Below are 24,190 nucleotides of genomic sequence, written 5' to 3' on the forward strand. Positions count from 1 at the left end.
TGATCAAACCTACCTTATGGAAATCAATGTAATCCATTAATGGTGCCATACCATAACGTTAACGCCGTAGCCATACCATAAGGGCTAATTAAACTTCCTTAACCCAACGCCATTAGCTGGAGTTATTAGCTGGAGACATTGGTGCTTTATCGGTAACCGTATCGGTAAACTTTTAACAGCTGATTCGACCAAACTTATGAGAATCAATGTAATCGATTATTGGTGCAGCTAAAGTCGTAACCGTATCGTAGCCAACCAATTGGGTTTTGGTTACCGTCGTAACGATAAACAGCTGATTACGTTAGGGATACGGATACAGCGATACGACATACGGCACCAATGACTCCGGCTATTGGTGCCGTATGTCGTATCGCTGTATCCGTATCCCTAACGTAATCAGCTGTTTATCGTTACGACGGTAAACCAAAACCCAATTGGTTGGCTACGATACGGTTACGACTTAGCGGCACCAATAATCGATTGCATTGATTCTCATAAGATTGGTCGAATCAGCTGTTATTAGGTTACCGATAAAGCACCAATGTCTCCAGCTATTGTCGTAGCATTGCTGAAAATATTAACTTTTAGCTTACAGTGAATCATTCAGCTCCAAAGGGGTAGAACTGTCCCTTAATTCCCTCCGAATCGATTTCACATTTATATTCTCCTCGGGCTCAATCAATACCGACGTAAGTACAATACTAAACATTATTTTATACATTTTTTATTTCTATTTTTGTTGTATTTTAAGGAAATATATGCTTGGTTACAAAATTCACACAATTGTAAGTAAATTATTTGTTCACTGCCAATTCACAATAGAGCATCAGCTGTTTCGAAGTGAACTTATGTACGCACGAAATTGCCGATATGCGGAAAAGTTCGCCCGAACAAAAGAAGTGAAGGCGAACACTTTTCCGCGTGAGCTTCGCGATAAGGGTTGTTGTATATCCACTATTCATCGCAACCCGATTCAGCTATATGTTATACATTATGGCCACCAGAGGTTTGTGTCTCCGATTTTAGGTACACCCTGTTCTGCTAGTTATTTAGCCACTGCCTTTAGATGGGCTAATAACAGATTACAGGAATACGCATAACGATGTTATTTATCCAAACGTGATAAGATTAAGACTACTGATAAGAAAAGACAGTCCGATTCACAATACATGATTATTTTATTAAAAGAATTCAAGTGTCTTTTTTCTTTTTTTCAATTGTCAAAAAGCAACTTAAAAAGGTTACATATATACCTATTATTATAATCCAATTAACTAATTATAGTGAGTTAAAGATTTTAGGGAAACATAAACAAAGAAATGCTTTTTCACAAAAAATCACATACATAAATACGAGCATATGATCAATCCACATTACTAGTTGATGCAGTGGGGAAGGCGGGGAAAACTCGATTTAGAATTAACTAACATCTATATTTATTTATACGTATTTATATGTATACTTGGTAAATACTTAATCCTCCTTCTTTTCAATGGCTGTCTTAGGAGTCTCTTTGATAGCTGTTGCCACATTATCATCTTGCTGCAGCTGCTGCTGTTGCTCTGGCGCAGGCTCAACAGCTTCCAGTTTTGGTTTAGATGATTTTTCTGCCATTTCGCCGGAGAAGCCAAATTCATTTACACGTTTATAATCAACGCGATATTGCCAACGTTGATAAAGGAATACAAAAAATATAATATCATCACGGAAACAACCCAACCTATACATGGTTGGCATTTTAATAACAAATGCAAATATATCATCTATGAACGTATTTAGGAATTTATAGGTCATCATACGCCATGGCAAATGCGCTACTGATTTCAATTTATAGTTGATAAACAATTGAGGTGTCATCATAATAAAACCGAACGTCAGCAAATAACCATATAGCATATTTAAAACGAATGAATACCATCCTTTGTGCTCATTATAAAACAATGAATAAATAAAATATCCTAATAACAGTGGAAAACATGCCCAACTTAAATATTTGAATGCCAGATTGTCGTATTCTTTTGTTTGGCTTTCGGCATATGAACCCTTATCTTGGAAACTTATTTTGGGAAATATTCCCAAAAATTTCTGATCTGTATTATAGTCTATATCGACGACTTTGTGTATTTTCCAAATTTCAATGCCCAATCCAATAAAACATGAAACGCGTATCATAAAATTAGTCTCATTATCGAGGACATACAATAGCACAATGAGCGATTGAAAAACACCAAAGAATACAGAACGTACTGAGAGACCAGCCAGTGATTCCCGATTATTCCAAAATTGTATATCATTTTTGAAGGCCAGCAACTCAAATACAGAATGTAATATTGATATAGCGACGGTAAGTCCCAACAAGTAAATATTTGTATCGAGCAGAGTTTCTTTCAATGAATCTTGATCTTCGTCGTTTTCCTAGAAGAGGAAAGTGAAATGATTAGTGTGTTATGTTAAAAGAAGTATGAAGGAAAGCGTTCGTGCGAAACCCCACTTCATTTACCCAGTAGTAACTTCTTTAGAGCTATTAACTTAGCACACTATAGTAATGAATGGTCTTTCGCTGTTAATAATTATAATAATACAAATATATAAGCCCGTCACCCAAGTATCTTTAGGCTTGGCTTCTCTCAATTTGCGTCGACCTAATTTTTTTATTTTTCCTACGAACTCCCACCGACATCTGCAAGGCGGATGTATTTGCGCGTAGAAGCTTTTCATGAAAGCGTCTCGTCTTCCACATCAATGATCGGATAAAGCAACATCAAAATCTTTAGATATACATTTTTTTCAATTAAAAAAAAATTTAAGCGAGATCACCTGCTGGCAGTGGTTTGGCTAACACATCGAGTGTATTTCTTGCATGAAAAGTTGCTCAGTGAAAGATCTTCTGATCTCAGGTTCCGATCATCCTATTGTAACAAAAATAAAAAGCACGAATAAAGTTGGAAGAGTAGCGCGGTCTCTTAGTATTTACAAACAACTTTTTGTTTAAAGTATTTTCTGTTGGGATTAGGATATATGAAATCATGTCATTGCTTTGCATTGTCAGGCAATCCTACCACCCTAAATTGATAGTATTTCGCTGTCATATTCTTAACATATTTAGCATAAAAAACGTTAAATGACCGCTACAGTGTATAAACATCGTAAAGCACAACTACAAACTGATCGTTCGAGCTCCTTACCTCTGGTCCGCCAGCACTCATCAATTCACCCAACATATTACCACCCCATTTATTTTTCATTTGTTGCGCTGCATACAATTGCCACTTGAACATGCCTAATGGTTGATAGGTTAAATGCAAATCTAATTCTGGCGTTGTTTCATTGATGGGAAAATATTCACGTTGCAAGTTCCAATAATCATTTATAAATACAATAGGTAAATACGTTTTACCACCATCAACAAACTTCACATATTCATCAAGTGGTGGTGGTACAGTACCCGCCGCCCAGTTTGTTTGATCCACGACTAAATTAATCGTCAAATTTGGATGCCAATGTGATACTATTGTATCTTTTAAATTAGCATATTCCAATTCCATGGCTAATTTTTCCTTTTCACTCGCAAGCAGATTATAATTGCGATTAACACGTATACGTTTATACTTATTTAACATACGTTGCTGATGACCCATCATCCCCCGTTTCGCATAATTCTCGGCTGCAGGATCAGGGCTCTCACCGGAACGTGTGGCAAATGCGTGTAAATATATACTACCGTTGTTCATTAATGATTTTGATGCTTTTAATTTTACATGATGTGTATATGTGCCATCACGATTTGGACCTGATGACCAATCACCATATACTAAATCTTCTTGTAACCATATTAAATTTGTTTGTTTTTTAAAATCTACATCATTGGCATTCTCCGACAACCACACGTGTAAATCAAAAAGGGTGCCATTTTCGAAATAATTCCATGCGTTTTGTCGTGGTGCAGCATTAGCCAATTTTTGTTGCTGATTAACATCAGTTGTAGCTGTTTGTGGGCGTCGAAAAAATGAACTTATGAAATATATTATGAGTGCACGTAATATTAAAGATTTAGTCATGGCAAAAAATGACTCCAATTTTGTGGGTTGACGTTGTTCCTGTTGGCTATTGGGATCTGCGGGCACAGCATCCTGAGCTGCTGCTGCCACCTAGATTGAGTTAAAACTTTGTACATAATTCAATTAATTTTTTTTTTTTTTAATTTCGTACCTCTCCATTTCCCTGCGCAACAGCTTGATCCGACTGTGCGTAACTTGACATCTTTAATATTTGTAAATTAATTGAAGACAGCACTTCCAGGATATGTGTCAAAGCGACGGTGAATTAATGTCGGACAATTACTGAATGTAAGCGTCCTTAAAATAATTATAAATTACCTTTTTACCATATAACTTTTCATTAAGTTTGCTATTAATTTATACGGTTCATAAAAAAAATGATGTGGAAAAATTCTGACATTTCTGATAAATGCAAGTGCAACCCATGCTCCAATTACTGATTGAATCATGAGTGCAACCAAGTCATTAAGGAAAAAGAAATATTTTTTACCAGAGTTGCTAAACAGTTAAAGGCTCCATTTCTTATACTTAGCATAGACTTGACTTGACTTGGCGTAAACTTGGCAACTTAGCCACGATTATACTCCACTTAGCGCATACAATCTGGCATCATAAACAATAAATGTCAATTTGTATGACAAAATGTCAAAATGAAATGGAAACAAACAAATGGCATCTCAAAATATAAACGTCACTTAGAACTTACATAGAAAATCAAAATTCAACAGACTTCTAAGTCAAGTTAAGTGTTGCTAAGGTTTGAGTAATCAGTAACATGCAATGTTCATTTAACAGAACTATAAGTGACAGTTCTCAAGTCTAGTCAAGTCTATGCTAAGTATCAGTAATGGAGCCTTAACCCTACCATAAAGTTGGCAAGAGACACCGTTGCAATTCATGTCGTAAATGAAGGAATAAAGCCTCCATTACTGATACTTAGCATGGACTTGACTTGGCTTGCGAACTGTCACTTACAGTTCTGTTAAATGAACATTGCATGTTACTGATTACTCAAAACTTAACTTGACTTAGAAGTCTGTTGAATTTTGATTTTCTATGTAAGTTCTAAGTGACGTTTACATTTTGAGATGCCATTTGTTTGTTTCCATTTCATTTTGACATTTTGTCATACAAATTGACAATTATTTAAAAATAAATTTCAACGCTGATTATGATGCCAGATTTTATGCGCCAAGTAGAGTATAATCGTGGCTAAGTTGCCAAGTTTACGCCAAATCAAGTCAAGTCTATGCTAAGTATCAGTAATGGGGGCTTAAAGCTGGAGTCACATTCCAGACTCTTTTGCTCTGTAACGTATTTTTTGAATTCTCGATTATTCTTTGCCTTCGTTATCGGTTCGAATCACCAAATTATTAAATAAATGAACTCCATTATTCATTTATTTATTTTTATTTATTAGTCTACAAATCTAACAGTTAATCAGACTAAAGGTAATAGTCTAGTTGAGGGGTCGACTGCTAATACGCTACCAAAAATATCGAGAGAGGTGTCGGACGACGCGTCTTGACATCAGTATTAGTAATCCGAAGGCGGAAAATAAAAATTTTAACTCGTTCAAAAGATATTAACGAAAAACCGGAAAAAGGCCCGCGGGTACCTCCGAAACCGGGAGTGGGATCCATAATATTTTTGCGCAGAACACCTTTCTGAGTTGGCGGCTTTCGACCGCGCTTATAAAAAATAACCCTGAGCTACGCCATGCCAAGTCCGGGTGTGTGGTATAACCAAATATCGCCGGACAGAGATACAATTTTTTTTTTTCGGCATGGGGATTATTGTTCTCTAGATTAATGCGCGTCTTTTGACACCACTCTCGATATTTTTGGTAGCGTATTAGACTTTTACCAGACTAAATACAGTTACGGATTACAGATAAAATAGATAAGCATACAAAGTGAACAAAGTTTATATTATAAAATATGTCCATATATTTTTAAATCGGTTGTCGGGATGGACTGCGATGCAGAGCATATTAAAATGTATATTATTCACCACAAACGAATATAGTTTAAATTTTTGTGAAGTCTTTCAGCCACCAAAAAAATTGGCATATATTTTTGAATTAAACATATACATTTTCACATGGTTTACAAAGCAAAGTGCTGAATGTTCTATTTTGATACATTTCTTATTTTGCTCACGTTTGGCAATAAAAATCTAAACTTATAAATCTTGAAAAAAAGTATGTCTTATATAAATTTAAAAACTACTCCCACCTTCCTTAAAATATTTGGTAAAAGTCTAGTTGAGGGGTCGACTGCTAATACGCTACGGCATGGCGTAGCCCAGGGTTATTTTATTATAACCGCGGCCGAAGGCCGCCAACGCAGAAAGGTGTTCTGCGTAAAAATACTATGGATGCCACCCCCGGTTTCGGAGTTACCCGCTGGTCTTTTTTCGTTTTTTCGTTAATATCTTTTGAACGAGTTAAAATTTTTATTTTCCGCCTTCGGATTATTAATACCCTGTTAAGGTTACGCATCTACTATGGGAGCAGCAAGGAAGGCAGTCGGCATGATGTAGTGGTGCACAGTGGCTAGTCATGTCGGCTGGGTTGGGTTCTTGCCAACCTTGCTGTCCTGCGCCATAAACATAAAAAAGGTCATATATGTCTTTAAAATGGTCAAAAAGCGCAGAACTCATTTAAAACGCTTGAAATTCGAAATAAAACGACATCCGGCAGAACCGGCTGCCACGGACAGACCGTTAAACATTCATAATTCAAAAATGAAAAAAAAAATACAATATAACGCAAACAAAATTTATCAAACCGTAAACAATGATTTATACGGTTCATAAAAAAAATGATGGGGAAAAATTCTGACATTTCTGATAAACGCAAGTGCAACCAAGTCATTAAGGAAAAAGAAATATTTTTTACCAGAGTTGCCAAACAGTTAACCCTACCATAAAGTTGGCAAGAGGCACCTTTTCAATTCATGCCGTAAATGAAGGAATAAAGCTGGAGCAAAGAGGATAGATATACAAGAGGGCGCACTGTAGAGTTGGGAACAGTTTGTGAAACCCATTTTGATTCTGAAAGATCTCGATTAAAGAGGATAGATATACAAGAGGGCGCACTGTAGAGTTTCTACATGGCCCTGAAACAAGTTGGTGTTGCTCTAGAAAAACCAGATTAGGTGTTCACCATGCGTTTTGTTATTCTGTCCGCACCAGCCTGGGCTGTCATTTTCATTTCTTTCTTGTTTTGTTCGTGCGCGCGGCCATTTTTGACACTTTTGTTTGTTTACGTTTTCATTTGCATAGTTTTTTTGGTTATCCAAAGAAAACAAGTGTTTTTCTAACTGATCGGTTAATCGTGATTTTGTGCTGTTGTGACTAATAAAACTTTACAAATTGAATTTTAAAATGCAAAAGAAAATTGTTAAGTGATGGTGCAAATGTAAATTTGTGTAATAAAGATTGGATAAATGTGCAGAAGTGAAAATAGGTAGGTACCGTGGTATGTGTATAAATGTACATAGCTATATATATATGCAATTGCTACAATGTCGACGGCGTTTGTCTTCCATTTAAATAAAATCTAAGAAAGTCGATAGAAAAATGTAGAAAAAAAGTGTTGAAATGCCGTCGGCTTTTGTGCATTCAAGTTGTCCAAAAGAAAGCTTGCCTTAATTTTTGAAAACTAATTAAAATCTTACAAAATAATTGTACATATTATGTATAGATAGTATGTGTTCAAATAAATCCATATATATATATATATATAAGTGTGCAATACTTTGTATTCATCTTTACTCCCTCATCTTATGGTGAAAAGTGCGTCAGAAGGGCAGAAGAATGGTTAAGTGTTCAACCTTATTTAAAGGAAAACTATAACTTTTTTAATACAAACTATGTACTTGCATTAACATTGTGTGGTACCTATATGTTTAAACAAAAATATTCCTTCACGGCGTGCCCACCCATCTCTCTCCCTCACAGTGACAACTGCGATCGCGGAGATAACCGATTACATGAATAAAAATAGTATATATTATAGCCTCAAAATACAAAGCTAACATCTAGATCGAACCTCCGAGACTCTAACGGCTAAACATCCATAGGAAAGATCGTGTCTGTGTGTTTTCACTCTGTTCTCGAAATCAAAAAAGAAACAGTGGCGTAGTAAGGGGGGTGAGTCAAAAAAAATATTTTTTCCCGGGCGCAAGAAAACCTCACTACGACACTGTCGGCCAATTCGGCCCAATCACTTATTTGGGAATCTACAAGTTGCGCAGAAGAAGAGTTTGACCAAAGCCACTGGCTGTGCAAGTGTGTAAGGTCGTCGCGGCCTGAGTTTCAGTAAAGAGTAAAAGATCAAAGGTCACCTGAAAACTTAAAGTAATGGTCATATATCCACGATTTGTACTGAAAGCCCAATAATTTTGTTGAACAAGTCCAGGAGTTGACCATCTCTCCACGAGTTTGCGAATGCTCTCCCCTATCCACAAGAAATACGAGTCCTAAACTGCACCAATTACTACTGCATCAGCCTGCTCAATATCGCGTGTATGAGCTTTTCGCATATATGCGAATATATATATGAAGATAGTACCGTGAATAAAAACCCAATGCTTCGGTGGCTAGGTCATGTTGTGCGAATGGACGATGGCAGAACAGAGGAAGGAGGGGATCTCCACTGAGTTGGCAGAGTCAGGTGGATTAGGACTAGACCTCCCTTGGTACTCCAAAGTGAATATTTTTGAATATGGTGTTGCATAACATTTTTAAAAATCGGCAAAAGCGTTTACCGATTCTGTGTGGATTTTGTCTAGGGCCTTCTAATACTTGGCTGGATCAAACGGCTGTGTTGGCAGGTGCCAGATAGTGCTTATTGATGTAGGGTTCTTATTATTTTTATTTAACTTTGTATTTTAGTTAGTTTGAACTTTGTAATTTTCAATATTGATTTTTAAATTTTCAAAAGTTTCGATTATTGTGAAAAATGAAAAATAAAATAGACGCATATATTTAGGCGTATTGAAAAATATAGTTTGAAGTTTTTATAAATAACAAGTAAGGAAGGTTAAGTTCGGGTGTAACCGAACATTAGGTACATAAAGGTACATACATACATGCATTAAAACTAGTCACATTTGCATGGGCGTGGGTAAGTTTTATGACCAAATTTTTTGTAGGGTAATTATTTTGAAGTTCATACATGGCTGGTACTTACATGGCCGCCAGAGTACGTACCGTGGGCCTCTGCCGGCGTGGTTACTGGTGATGTTGTTGTTGCTGGTGAATTTGTCGCTCTTGTTGGTTATGGCGCGCTGTGTTGGTACTGTTGGTGGCTGTTGCGCTCTGGTCCGAGGTGATCAAGTGAACCTGGTGGCAATAAGACTTCGTGTTGACCTTTACGATCTGGATGACTTGGTGCTAACTTTGGCGTTCGTTGTATTACGCTGCAGTATACTGCTGGCCCTGGAGGCGGAATTGGTGTCGGACGCTTTTTCCAAAGTTGGTGGTGTACGTCGTAAACGTAGAGACAGGAATTTATCTTCGGATACCAAGGGTTTCTCATCAACAATTTGTTTAGTGCCGTCCGAAACCGATTCGGAATCATTAGAACTTTCCTCACTAGGTGTGACTGTGAAACGCCGACCTGCTACTTCAACTGGGGCCCTATTCAGTAACTATGAGTTTTGAAATGTGCATTTTTCTTTCATAGAAATTATATGAAGAAAACGTGTACATTTTAAAACTCACAGTTACTGAATAGTGTAGGGTTATATTTATATTCAACTTTAAATGTACCTACTTTAAATAAATTGAATTTTTGGTTCTTGTTAATTTTTTATATTTTAATTTTGAAATTATTGTTTAAAAAATTTTCATTCTGATATAAATTTTTAAAACGAATTGTTAGCATACATTTAGGAGTGATTATAATAAAGGTATTTTATAACAAGTAAGGAAGGCTAAGTTCGGGTGTAACCGAACATTACATACTCAGTTGAGAGCTATGGAGACAAAATAAGGAAAATCACCATGTAGGAAAATGAACCTAGAGTAACCCTGGAATGTGGTTGTATGACATGTGTATCAAATGGAAGGTATTAAAGAGTATTTTAAGAGAGAGTAGGCCATAGTTCTATGGATGGACGCCATTTAGGGATATCGCCATAAAGGTGCACCAGAGCTGACTCTAGAATTTGTTTGTACGATATGGGTATCAAATGAAAGCTGTTAATGAGTATTTTGAAAAGGAGTGATCTTTAGTTCCATAGGTGGACGCCGTTTCGAGATATCGCCATAAAGGTGGACCAGGGGTGTCTCTAGAATGTGTTTGTACGATATGGGAATCAAATGAAAGGTGTTACTGAGCATTTTAAGAGGGTGTGGGCATTAGGTCTATAGGTGGACGCCTTTTCGAGATATTGCCATTAGGGTGGGCCAGGGGTGACTCTAGAATGTTTGTACGATATGGGTATCAAACGAAAAGTGTTACTGAGCATTTTAAGAGGGAGTGGGCAATAGGTCTATAGGTGGACGCCTTTTCGAAATGTCGCCATTAGGGTGGGCCAGGGGTGACTCTAGAATGTATTTGTATGATATGGGTATCAAATGAAAGATGGTAATGAGTATTTTTAAAGGATCTATAGGTGGACGCCTTTTCAAGATATCGCCATAAAGGTGGACAAAGGGTGACTCTAGAATGTTTGTACGATATGGGTATCAAACGAAAGGTGTTACTGAGCATTTTAAGAGGGAGTGGGCATTAGGTCTATAGGTGGACGTCTTTTCGAGATATCGCCATTAGTGTGGGCCAGGGGTGACTCTATAATGTTTGTACGATATGGGTATCAAACGAAAGGTGTTACTGAGCATTTTAAGAGGGAGTGGGCATTAGGTTTATAGGTGGACGCCTTTTCGAGATATCGCCATTAGGGTGGGCCAGGGGTGACTCTAGAATGTGTTTGTACGATATGGGTATCAAACGAAAGGTGTTACTGAGCATTTTAAGAGGGAGTGGGCATTAGGTCTATAGGTGGACGTCTTTTCGAGATATCGCCATTAGTGTGGGCCAGGGGTGACTCTATAATGTTTGTACGATATGGGTATCAAACGAAAGGTGTTACTGAGCATTTTAAGAGGGAGTGGGCATTAGGTTTATAGGTGGACGTCTTTTCGAGATATCGCCATTAGTGTGGGCCAGGGGTGACTCTATAATGTTTGTACGATATGGGTATCAAACGAAAGGTGTTACTGAGCATTTTAAGAGGGAGTGGGCATTAGGTTTATAGGTGGACGCCTTTTCGAGATATCGCCATAAAGGTGGACAAAGGGTGACTCTAGAATGTTTGTACGATATGGGTATCAAACGAAAGGTGTTACTGAGCATTTTAAGAGGGAGTGGGCATTAGGTCTATAGGTGGACGTCTTTTCGAGATATCGCCATTAGTGTGGGCCAGGGGTGACTCTATAATGTTTGTACGATATGGGTATCAAACGAAAGGTGTTACTGAGCATTTTAAGAGGGAGTGGGCATTATGTCTATAAGTGGACGCCTTTTCGAGATATCGTCATTAGGGTGGGCCAGGGGTGACTCTAGAATGTGTTTGTACGATATGGGTATCAAACGAAAGGTGTTACTGAGCATTTTAAGAGGGAGTGGGCATTAGGTCTATAGGTGGACGTCTTTTCGAGATATCGCCATTAGTGTGGGCCAGGGGTGACTCTATAATGTTTGTACGATATGGGTATCAAACGAAAGGTGTTACTGAGCATTTTAAGAGGGAGTGGGCATTAGGTTTATAGGTGGACGCCTTTTCGAGATATCGCCATTAGGGTGGGCCAGGGTGACTCTAGAATGTGTTTGTACGATATGGGTATCAAATGAAAAGTGGTAATGAGTATTTTAAAAGGGAGTAATCCTTAGTTCTATATGTGAACGCCTTTTCGAGATATCGCCATAAAGGTGGACCAAGGGTGACTCTAGAATGTTTGTACTATATGGGTATCAAACGAAAGGTGTTACTGAGCATTTTAGGAGGGAGTGGGCATTAGGTCTATAGGTGGACGCCTTTTCGAGATATCGCCATTAGGGTGGGCCAGGGTGACTCTAGAATGAGTTTGTACGATATGGGTATCAAACGAAAGGTGTTACTGAGCATTTTAAGAGGGAGTGGGCATTAGGTCTATAGGTGGACGTCTTTTCGAGATATCGCCATTAGTGTGGGCCACGGGTGACTCTATAATGTTTGTACGATATGGGTATCAAACGAAAAGTGTTACTGAGCATTTTAAGAGGGAGTGGGCAATAGGTCTATAGGTGGACGCCTTTTCGAAATGTCGCCATTAGGGTGGGCCAGGGGTGACTCTAGAGTGTGTTTGTACGATATGGGTATCAAATGAATAGTGGTAATGAGTATTTTAAAAGGGAGTAATCCTTAGTTCTATACGTGGACGCCTTTTCGAGATATCGCCATAAAGGTGGACCAAGGGTTACTCTAGAATGTTTGTACTATATGGGTATCAAACGAAAGGTGTTACTGAGCATTTTAAAAGGGAGTGGGCATTAGGTCTATATGTGGACGCCTTTTCGAGATATCGCCATTAGGGGGGGCCAGGGTGACTCTAGAATGTGTTTGTACGATATGGGTATCAAATGAAAGGTGGTAATGAGTATTTTAAAAGGGAGTAATCCTTAGTTCTATAGGTGGACGCCTTTTCGAGATATCGCCATAAAGGTGGACCAAGGGTGACTCTAGAATGTTTGTACGATATGGGTATCAAACGAAAGGTGTTACTGAGAATTTTAAGAGGGAGTGGGCATTAGGTCTATAGGTGGACGCCTTTTCGAGATATCGGCATTAGGGTGGGCCAGGGGTGACTCTAGAATGTTTGTACGATATGGGTATCAAACGAAATGTGTTACTGAGCATTTTAAGAGGGAGTGGGCATTAGGTCTATAGGTGGAGGCCTTTTCGAGACATCGCCAATAGGGTGGGCCAGGGGTGACTCTAGAATGTTTGTACGATATGGGTATCAAACGAAAGGTGTTACTGAGCATTTTAAGAGGGAGTGGACATTAGGTCTATAGGTGAACGCCTTTTCTAGATATCGCCATTAGGGTGGGCCAGAAGTGACTCTAGAATGTTTGTACGATATGGGTATCAAACGAAAGGTGTTACTGAGCATTTTAAGAGGGAGTGGGCATTAGGTCTATAGGTGGACGCCTTTTCGAAATATCGCCATTAGGGTGGGCCAGGGGTTACTCTAGAATGTGTTTGTACGATATGGATATCAAATTAAAGGTATTAATGAGGGTTTTAAAAGCGAGTGGCCCTTAGATGTATATGTGAAGGTGTTCTCGCGATATCGACCAAAATGTGGACCAGGTGATCCAGAAAATCATCTGTCGGGTACTGCTAATTTATTTATATATGCAACACCACTAACAGTATTCCTGCAAAGATTCCAAGGGCTGTTGATTTCGCCTTGTAGAACTTTTTCATTTTCTTCTACTTAATATGGTAGGCGTCACACCCATTTTACAAAGTTTTTTCCAAAGTTATATTTTGCGTCAATAAACCAATCCAGTTACCATGTTTCATCCCTTTTTTCGTATTTGGTATAGAATTATGGCATTTTTTTCATTTTTCGTAATTTTCGATATCGATAAAGTGGGCGTGGTTATGGTCGGATTTCGGCCATTATTTATACCAAGATAAAGTGAGTTCAGGTAAGTAGGTGGGCTAAGTTTAGTAAAGATATATCGGTTTTTGCTCAAGTTATTGTGTTAACGGCCGAGCGGAAGGACAGACGGTGGACTGTGTATAAAAACTGGGCGTGGCTTCCACCGATTTCGCCCATTTTCACAGAGAACAGTTACCGTCAGAGTATCTATGTCCCTACCAAATTTGAGAAGGATTGGTAAATTTTTCTTCGACTTATGGCATTAAAAGTATTCTAGACAAACTAAATGAAAATGGGCGGAGCCACGCCCATTTTGAAATTTTCTTTTATTTTTGTATTTTGTTGCATCATATCATTACAGGAGTTGAATTTTGACTTAATTTACTTATATACAGTAAAGATATTAAATTTTTTGTTAAAATTTGAATTTAAAAAAAATTTTTTTTAAAAAGTGGGCGTGTTCTTCATCCAATTTTGCTAATTTTTATTTGGCACATATATAGTAATAGTAGTAGCGTTCCTGCCAAATTTCATCATGATATCTTCAACGACTGCCAAATTACAGCTTGCAAAACTTTTAAATTACCTTCTTGTAAAAGTGGGCGGTGCCACGCCCATTGTCCAAAATCTTACTAATTTTCTATTCTGCGTCACAACGTCAACCCATCTGCCAAGTTTCATCGCTTTAACCGCCTTTGGCAATGAATTATCGCATTTTTTCGGTTTTTCGAAATTTTCGATATCGAAAAAGTGGGCGTGGTTATAGTCCGATATAGTTCATTTTAAATAGCGATCTGAGATGAGTGCCCAGGAATCTACATACCAAATTTCATCAAGATACCTCAAAATTTACTCAAGTTATCGTGTTAACGGACGGACGGACGGACGGACATGGCTCAATCAAATTTTTTTTCGATCCTGATTATTTTGATATATGGAAGTCTATATCTATCTCGATTCCTTTATATATGTACAACCAACCGTTATCCAATCAAACTTAATATACTCTGTGAGCTCTGCTCAACTGAGTATAAAAATAAAACAGTGTGTGTATAATTTAATAGTGGTATATTTATCGGCTACCACATTCGCGATCCAGCCAGTCACAACAGTCGTGAATCGTGGAAATAACTTAATTTATTCGAAGAAAATGCGTGATTGAAAAATTATGTAATCTACTAACCCATAGGGTTACCTCAAGGCTCAGTATTGGCACCTATATTATTTCTTATATACATAAATGACATAGTCAATGCTATCGAAGGTTGTGAAATTAGACTTTTTGCGGATGATGCATTAATTATGATAAGTGAAAATAATATTAATACTGCACTCGCCAAAATGCAACATGAAATAAATAACTTGTATAAATGGTTGTGTGGTAATAGACTGAAACTAAACATAAATAAAACTAAATATATGATAATAACAAGGAGGAATGTCAATGAGGAGGATATAGCCGAGCTAAAAATAAATGATGAAATCTTACAAAGAGTTAACAGTATAAAATACTTAGGAATAATAATTGATAATAAACTCAAATTTGAAGATCATATAAATTATACAATTAAAAAAGTTGCTAATAAAATAGGAGTGATGCAGAGAACAACGAAATTCATTCAGAAAAAGTACAAAATAATCTTATATAAATCAGTTATAGAACCGCACTTCGTGTACTGCCCGTCCATTCTATTCATAATATCGGATAAAGAAGTAGACAAGCTCCAAAAGCTTCAAAATAGATGCATGAGATTTATTCTTCAGAAACCTAGAGATACACGAACGGCTGACATGTTGAAGACTTTAGACTGGTTAAGTGTGAAACAAAAGATTTTTTTCCACTCCATGAAATTCATATTTAATATTAAACATGGAAATGTACCTGAGTATTTAAATAAAAATATAGCATTAGTTCAGCAAACTCACAACATAAATACGAGGAGCAAACATAATTTCAAATTGCCGTTTTTTAGAACTGAAATTGATCAACAGAACATTTTCTACAAGGGTCTGAAAAGTTACAATGAACTGCCTATGGATATAAAAAGTTGCAACCAAATAACAGTATTTAAAACAAAATTATATGAATATTGTAAAACCTTAGCTATAAGATAAAAAACTGTAATATTTTCAAATTTACGAATTAGGCTTCTGGCCGTAATAAATAAATAATCTAATCTAATCTAATTATTTAAATAATTAGATAATAGTTAAATAAAACAAGAAACCTTTTTGGTGTGTGTGTGATAAATTATCATATGGAGTAGCACTGCAGTTGAGCAACAAATCACAAGATAATAAGATACCATCAGTATCCATTGATTCACCAGCTGGATTAGATGGTTTACTTAACATTCTAAAGCCGTATACGCAACCGATCGAATGTGATTTGAATCAACTACTACATTGAGAATTTGGAGCGACAAAATTCGTTCCATCCAGTATTTTTTAATTATTTCAAAACAACATTATATCATCGTACCTTGAATACTATATTAAGTGCAAAACAAAATGATGGTTAAAATGAAGTATTGCAAATTATTGAGGAATTAAAGTTAGAGAATAAGACGGAGTTGGCAGATTTATTTGACAGTTAGTTCGATCCAAGAAAAACGACTATTAAACTAAAACGTGACATCAACAAATTCCACTGCGGGATTATCAACAACCAACACAATAAAAAGTACTCAAGTCGCGCCAACACGTTATCATCGCACCAACTTCAAACAATTGCTACCGTACATCATCATCGTTCAGAGGCAGAGATTTCAAACGTTAAAATACAACAAAAGCAATATCGAATAACTTAAAGGAGCAGCAGCAGAAACTACAACAACTACAATAGAAATCCGGAACACACAACAACAAAAACAACAACAACAACAAATGTAATAGAAACAACAGCTCGCCCGTGAGTACAGAGAACGTGTGGGAAGGCTCTTAGGAAATTAGTTACGAAGTTTTGGGTCTTTTGGACAAACACCTTATTTCAAAATCAGTAAAAATATACAATTGCGACAACTATCAACAACAAATAAAGGAATTTGGTGAGCTGTATCTAACATTTAGTTTATTTAAATTTATATTATTTATATGTATATGTATATGTATCAAAATAGATTAAACATTTTTGTTTTGTAAACCCTCCTTTCCGGATATTTTTTATTTCTTCCTATAATATAATTTTTGTAATTATTTTTATTAAAAATGTTTCATTCACCATCAAATAATACACGTACATCTACACCACGAAATCAAGTAAACGATTCACTTATTGATTTGGATAATGAAAATTATCAAAATGATTTACCAAATCCATATGCGAATCAAAATAACGAAATTTTTGCTACATCGGTAAAAGTTTCCCAATTTTGGACTAATTGCCTTGAAGCATGGTTCATCCATGCTGAAATGCAATTTAGTCGAAAGAACATTACTCAGGAAGGGACAAAATATGAAAATGTCATAACTGCACTTCCGCAGGAGGTAATTATGACAATTCTTGATTTTATTCAAAATCCTCCTGAAGATGACAAATTTTCTGCATTAAAGAAAATTTTAATTGAACGGCGTTCATTAAGTGAGAATGCCAAGTTAGATCGAGTGTTATCCGATTCAGAAATGGGAGATCGTAAACCTTCTGAATTTTATCGGTCTCTAGTGCTACTCTCTGGAAACAATTTTAGCAAGGAAATTCTTAAAAAGCTTTGGATAAGGAAGTTGCCAAAAAATTTAAGTATTATCCTTGCTAGTTCGAATTCGACTGAAATAAGTGAATTAGTTAAATTAGCCGATAATATTTGGAAAGCTTATAATAAAAATGAAATAGCTTCAGTTAGAAATTTTCCAAATTCTAAAAGCGAAAATGCAATTATTTCAAATTTGGTTCAAACAACTAACATTATTTGCAAAAATTTTGAAAAATTATCATTAGAGATTAGTGAAATTAAAAATCAGATGAGTCAAAATTATTCAAGGTCGCGATCTATTAGTAGGAATCGCTTTAGAATTCCCTCTAGATATCGATCAAAATCTCGTGACAACCCAAATTGGCTCTGTAGGTATCATTATAAGTTTGGTAATCAGGCTTTGAAGTGCGAACAACCATGCGCTTTTAAAAATAACAATAGTTCGTCAAACTAAAGTCATCCGTTGTTGCGGCGAGAAACAACGGAAATTTAGACACCTTTACACGTCGCTTATTTATTTTTGATAAAACAAAAAAATTGAATTTTTTAATAGATAGTGGAGCAGAAATTTCAGTGCTTCCGGTTTCAAATCTTCATGTTCGAAAAAGTCATCAGATATTATTTTAACGGCAGCTAACGGTTCAACGATTTCGACATACGGTAAAAAACTTTTAAATATAAATTTAGGACTGCGTCGCGAATTTCCGTTCACGTTTTTAATAGCAGATATAGCTAAACCAATTATCGGTGCTGATTTTCTGTGTAAATATGGTCTCTTAATTGATTTTAAACGCAAATGCTTAGTAGATCCGGTAACAAGTCTTTCAGTTAACACAATTTCATGTGTTTGTAATGTTTCGCTACTAAAATTTTCGCTGTAGATAACAAATTTACAAAGTTATTGAAAGAATTTCCTTCTTTATTTTCTGAACCAGATTATTCACAACCAGTTAGACATACAACAGTTCACAGACTTGTCACTGAAGGAAATTTGCCATTTTCTAAACCAAGGCGTTTAGACCCTATTAAATCAAAGTAGCTAAAACTGAATTCGATTTTTTAGTAAAGACAGGGATATGTAGGCCTTCTAATTCAGCAATAGCATCTCCTTTGCATCTTGTACCCAAGAAGGAGTTAAATGACTGGCGTCCTTGTGGAGATTTTAGAAGATTAAACGTTGTCACAGTCCCTGATCGTTATCCTTTGCCCCATGTTCATGACTTCAACATGAATCTCAGAAATAAGAAAGTATTTTCGAAGCTAGATTTGGTAAGAGCTTATCACCAAATTCCAATGGCAGAAGAGGATATCTATAAAACTGCAATTACTACGCCTTTTGGCATGTTTGAATTTGTACGAATGCCTTTCGGGCTTAGAAACTCCGCGCAAACTTTTCAACGGTTTATTAATGAAGTAGTTAATGATTTAGACTTTGTTTTTACATATATTGATGATCTCTTAGTGGCAAGCGAAAATGAGGAACAACATTTCAAAGATCTTCGCGTACTATTTCAGCGCCTCACGGAGTACGATTTAAATATAAAACCAAGTAAATGTACTTTTGGCGTAACAAATGTTGACTTTTTAGGACGTAATATTTCTGAAACGGGAATTAGGCCCTCGGAAGAAAAAGTTTTAGCCATTCGAAATTTTGATCGTCCAAAATCTATTAAGCAGGCACAAAAATTTATTGGTAGGTTAATTATTACCATCGATATATACCAAAATTAGCAGAGTTTACGACAGTTATCTATGATTTAATTAATAGAACAAATAAGAAACGAGACAAAGTTTTAATTTGGGACGATACATCTAATAAAGCTTTCGAATGCATTAAAGAAAAGTTTGCATCTGCGATATTGTTAAATCATTTTAACAAAGATGCAAAACTTTCTTTAAATGTAGATGCATCCAATACGGCAATAGGTGGTGTCATACATCAAACGTTTAATAATAAATTAGAACCACTTGCATTCTTTTCAAAGAAATTGTCTCCATCCGAAATGAAATATAGTGCATTTGATAGGGAACTGTTAGCTATTTATTTGAACATTAAACATTTTCGTTACCTTCTAAAAGGACGTCAATTTACAGTTTTCACAGATCACAAGCCTCTAGTATTTGCTTTAAATTCAAAAACAGAACGCAGTCCAAGACGAACTAGACATATGGAATTCATTGCACAGTTTACGAATGACATTAGGTATATTAAAGGACAGGAAAATGTTGTAGCTGATACATTATCTCGTGCATTTGAAGTAGAAGCGATTAATAATTCGGACATTAATTTAAAAATTTTACAAAGTGAACAACAACAGAATAGTGAATTAGTCAAACTTACCTCAGAACAAACATTTTTAAATTTGAAACTAATAAAAATTCCTGTTCTTAACTTTTAATATATGGTGCGAAGTGTCAGGAGAAAATCCTAGACCATTCATTCCAAACAATTTAAGAAAAATAATATTTGATATGTTACATTGGATTTCACATCCTGGTAGTAGAGCTACACGTCGTTTGATAGTTCAGAAATATTTTTGGCCAAAAATGAATAAAGACATCAATACTTGGTCCAAAGAATGTATAAGTTGTCAAAAATCGAAAGTACATCGTCATACAAAATCTCCAGTTGTGAAAATTCCAAAAGCTAGATTTGAACACATTCACTTAGATATTGTCGGACCCTTGCCTGTTTCAAAGGGATATCGTTACATATTAACTATAATTGATAGATTTACACGTTGGCCAGAGGCATTCGCGCTAAGAGATATTTCTGCAGTTACGGTTGTAAATAAATTTTTGAAGGAATATATTTCACGTTTTGGGGTTCCATTGGATATAACAACGGATCAGGGATCTCAGTTTACTTCAAACTCGTTTTCAGAATTAATGAAAGTCATCAAATAACGACTTCTTCCTATCATCCCCAAGCTAATGGAATGATAGAACGTTTCCATAGACAGCTTAAATCTTCAATAATGGCTAGGAATGGGTCCAGAGATTGCTATGAAGAGTTACCAATAGTGCTTATGGGTTTGCGATCGATTTTTAAGGAAGATATTTCGGCAACACCAGCTGAAATGGTTTATGGCCAAAATTTAAGATTACCTGGTGAATTATTTGTTTCAACTACAGTGAATGTAACTTCGGCGGATGTTTTAAGTAGTTTGCGTGAACATTTTAAAAATTTTAAATCAAATTTGGAACATCATCAAAATTCTAGCGGTATTTTTGTTCCAAAAGATTTAAAAGATTGTCATTTTGTTTTTGTACGTGTAATAAACAAACATTCCTTGCAGCATCCGTATGAGGGTCCTTATAGAATTATTGAAAAAGATATTAAAAACTTTAAAATTGAGATAAATAATGAAATTAGATCCATTCCTATTGATCGTTTAAAACCAGCAATGATTGATAAAATACTGATACCTAACACAAAAACAAAAAAGAAAGTTACTTTTAATTTATTTAACGTTAAATCTCCGGAAGGGGGAGTATTGTAGGGTTATATTTATATTCAACTTTAAATGTACCTACTTTAAATAAATTGAATTTTTGGTTCTTGTTAATTTTTTATATTTCAATTTTGAAATTATTGTTTAAAAAATTTTCATTCTGATATAAATTTTTAAAACGAATTGTTAGCATACATTTAGGAGTGATTATAATAAAGGTATTTTATAAAAATAAAACAGTGTGTGTATAATTTAATAGTGGTATATTTATCGGCTACCACAAATAGGGCCCTGCTTCTCAAGTCTCTCAACGATCCAGAGCATTCCTCGAGAATTGAGCGTGAGCCGGAAATATAAAATTCACTGGATGACGGCAGATATAATGTATAAAAATATAAATATGGTAACGGTGCCTTTTAAGCAAAAATCTGGCCATCAGCCAATCATGTGCTCGCTTTGATTTTTGCAAATCCGACGCAGCCCTCTGTAGGTAATTTTATCATAAGAAATATGTAAAAATTTGTGAATGTGGCAACGCTATATAATGTAAAAAAAATTTCATTGGAGAAAATACAGCAAACAAAAACGGAATTCGACTTTGGACGGAAGCAATCTGGAACATATTGGTAGCAAAATCAAATTTAAAATTGCAAGAGTTACATAAATAGGAAATGAAACCGAATTTAATTAGTTTGCTATTAATTTTACTATTAACTAATGCACAAGTTAGTGTGGCTGGACCAATTGGTGCCGGCATCTGCTATGCCGGTTGTGCCGCCGTGGTAGTTGCATGTTTCGCAGCTGCTGGTGTGACTTTTGGCACTGTTCCAGGTTCAGTTATTGCAGCCACACCAGCCTTGGCAGGATGCAATGCAGCTTTCGGAGTATGCGAAAGTGCGTGTGTGGCGGCTCTTGTTGCGCCCACACCGTAAATAATTGGAATGAAAAATTAATGTAATAATTTCAATAAAGATGTACATACAATTTAATTTAAGTTTTATTATTTTTTTGGTGAAAGTCTAGTCACTGATAATACGCTACCAAAAATATCGATGGAGGTGTCAAAAAACGCGTATTAATCTACAACAATAATCCGGAGGACGAAGATGAAAATTCTATGTCTGAACATATTTCCAGTTGAACTTGGGGTAAAAGTCTAGTTAGGGGTCGACTGCTAATACGCTACCAAAAATACCGAGAGAGGTGTTAAACGACGCGTCTTGACATCAGTATTAATAATCCGAAGGCGGAAAATAAAAATTTTAACGCGTTCAAAAGATATTAACGAAAAACCGAAAAAAAGACCCGCGGTACCTCCGAAACCGGGGGTCGGATCCATGGAATTTTTGCGCAGAACACCTTTCTGCGTTAGCGGCCTTCGGCCGCGATTATAACAAATAACGGTAATAGTCTAGTGGAGGAGTCGACTGCTAATACGCTACCAAAAATATCGAGTGAGGTGTTAAAAGACGCGTATTAATCTCGAGAACAATGATCCGAAGGCGGAAAATTGTATCTCTGTCTGGAGATATTTGCAGTTGAAGTTGGCGGTTTCCATGTGGTTGTTGTTGTGTTGTACCCATAAAAAAATTTGTGCATCACCGTGGCGGTAGCCACGGTTATACCACACACCCGGACTTAGCATGGCGTAGCCCAGGGCTATTTTTTATAAGCGCGGCCGAAGGCCGCCAACGCAGAAAGGTGTTCTGCGCAAAAATTCCATGGATCCGACCCGCGAGTCTTTTTTCGGTTTTTCGTTAATATCTTTTGAACGCGTTAAAATTTTTATTTTCCGCCTTCGGATTATTAATACTGATGTCAAGACGCGTCGTTTAACACCTCTCGGTATTTTTGGTAGCGTATTAGCAGTCGAACCCTAACTAGACTTTTACCCCAAGTTCAACTGGAAATATGTTCAGACATAGAATTTTCATTTTCGTCCTCCGGATTATTGTTGTAGATTAATACGCGTTTTTGACACGTTTTTTGGTAGCGTATTAGCAGTCGACCCCTCAACTAGACTATTACCAAAATAACCCTGGGCTACGCCAGACCTAGTCCGGGTGTGTGGTATAACCGTGGCTACCGCCACGGTGATGCCCATTTTTTTTTGTGGGTACGAACACAACAACAACCACAAGGAAATCGCCAACTTCAACTGCAAATAACTCCGGACAGAGATGAAATTTTTCTTTTCCGCCTTCGGATTATTGTTCTCGAGATTAATACGCGTCTTTTGACACCTCACTCGATATTTTTGGTAGCGTATTAGCTGTCGACCCCTCAACTAGACTATTGCCAAAAATTCGATTGAGCCATGTCCGTCCGTCCGTCCGTCTGTCCGTTAACACGATAACTTGAGTAAATTTTGAGGTATCTTGATGAAATTTGGTATGTAGGTTCCTGGGCACTCATCTCAGATCGCTATTTAAAATGAACGATATCGGACTATAACCACGCCCACTTTTTCGATATCGAAAATTTCGAAAAAGTGCGATAATTCATTACCAAATACGGATAAAGCGATGAAACTTGGTAGGTGAGTTGAACTTATGACGCAGAATAGAAAACTAGTAAAATTTTGGACAATGGGCGTGGCACCGCCTACTTTTAAAAGAAGGTAATTTAGAAGTTTTGCAAGCTGTAACTTGGCAGTCGTTGAAGATATCATGATGAAATTTGGCAGGAACGTTACCCTTATTACTCTATGTATGGTTAATAAAAATTAGCCAAAAAGAACGACCACTCCCACTTTTTAAAAAAATTTTTTTTTTAAGTCAAATTTTAAAAGAAAAGTTAATATCTTTACAGTATATAAGTAAATTATGTCAACATTCAACTCCAGTAATGATATGGTGCAACAAAATGCAAAAATAAAAGAAAATTTCAAAATGGGCGTGGCTCCGCCCTTTTTCATTAAATTTGTCTAGGATACTTTTAATGCCATAAGTCGAACAAACATTTACCAATCCTTGTGAAATTTGGTGGGGGCTTAGATTCTGGGACGATAACTTATTTCTGTGTAAAAGGGCGAAATTGGTTGAAGCCACGCCCAGTTTTTTACACAGTCGACCGTCTGTCCTTCCGCTCGGCCGTTAACTCGATAACTTGAGCAAAAATCGATATATCTTTACTAAACTCAGGTAACGTACTTATCTGAACTCACTTTGTATTGGTATACACAATGGCCGAAATCCGACTGTGACCACGCCCACTTTTTCGATATCGAAAATTACGAAAAATTAAAAAAATGCCATAATTCTATACCAAATACGAAAAAAGGAATGAAACATGGTAATTGGATTGGTTTATTGACGCAAAA

General features: G+C 36.4%; 1 protein-coding gene and 1 long non-coding RNA gene across 2 annotated transcripts; one reads left to right on the forward strand and one right to left on the reverse strand.

The window, feature by feature from the left end:
* Positions 1-528: 528 nt before the first annotated feature.
* LOC137240834 (uncharacterized) lies at positions 529-1,407 on the forward strand. The gene is made up of 2 exons (XR_010949845.1): positions 529-689; positions 752-1,407. It is a non-coding gene; the product is annotated as an uncharacterized lncRNA (long non-coding RNA).
* Positions 1,160-4,491, reverse strand: LOC137240833 (putative lipid scramblase CLPTM1). Its single transcript, XM_067767667.1, has 3 exons — positions 4,210-4,491; positions 3,186-4,148; positions 1,160-2,415 (listed from the first exon to the last, which is right to left on the reverse strand). Exons 1-3 carry the CDS (start codon positions 4,258-4,260, stop codon positions 1,474-1,476), a joined length of 1,956 nt encoding a protein of 651 aa, XP_067623768.1. The 5' UTR covers positions 4,261-4,491; the 3' UTR covers positions 1,160-1,473.
* Between the last annotated feature and the right edge of the window lie 19,699 nt (positions 4,492-24,190).

The sequence above is a fragment of the Eurosta solidaginis genome, chromosome 2 (genome assembly GCF_040869045.1).
Source record: "Eurosta solidaginis isolate ZX-2024a chromosome 2, ASM4086904v1, whole genome shotgun sequence".
NCBI classification, from domain to species: domain Eukaryota; kingdom Metazoa; phylum Arthropoda; class Insecta; order Diptera; family Tephritidae; genus Eurosta; species Eurosta solidaginis.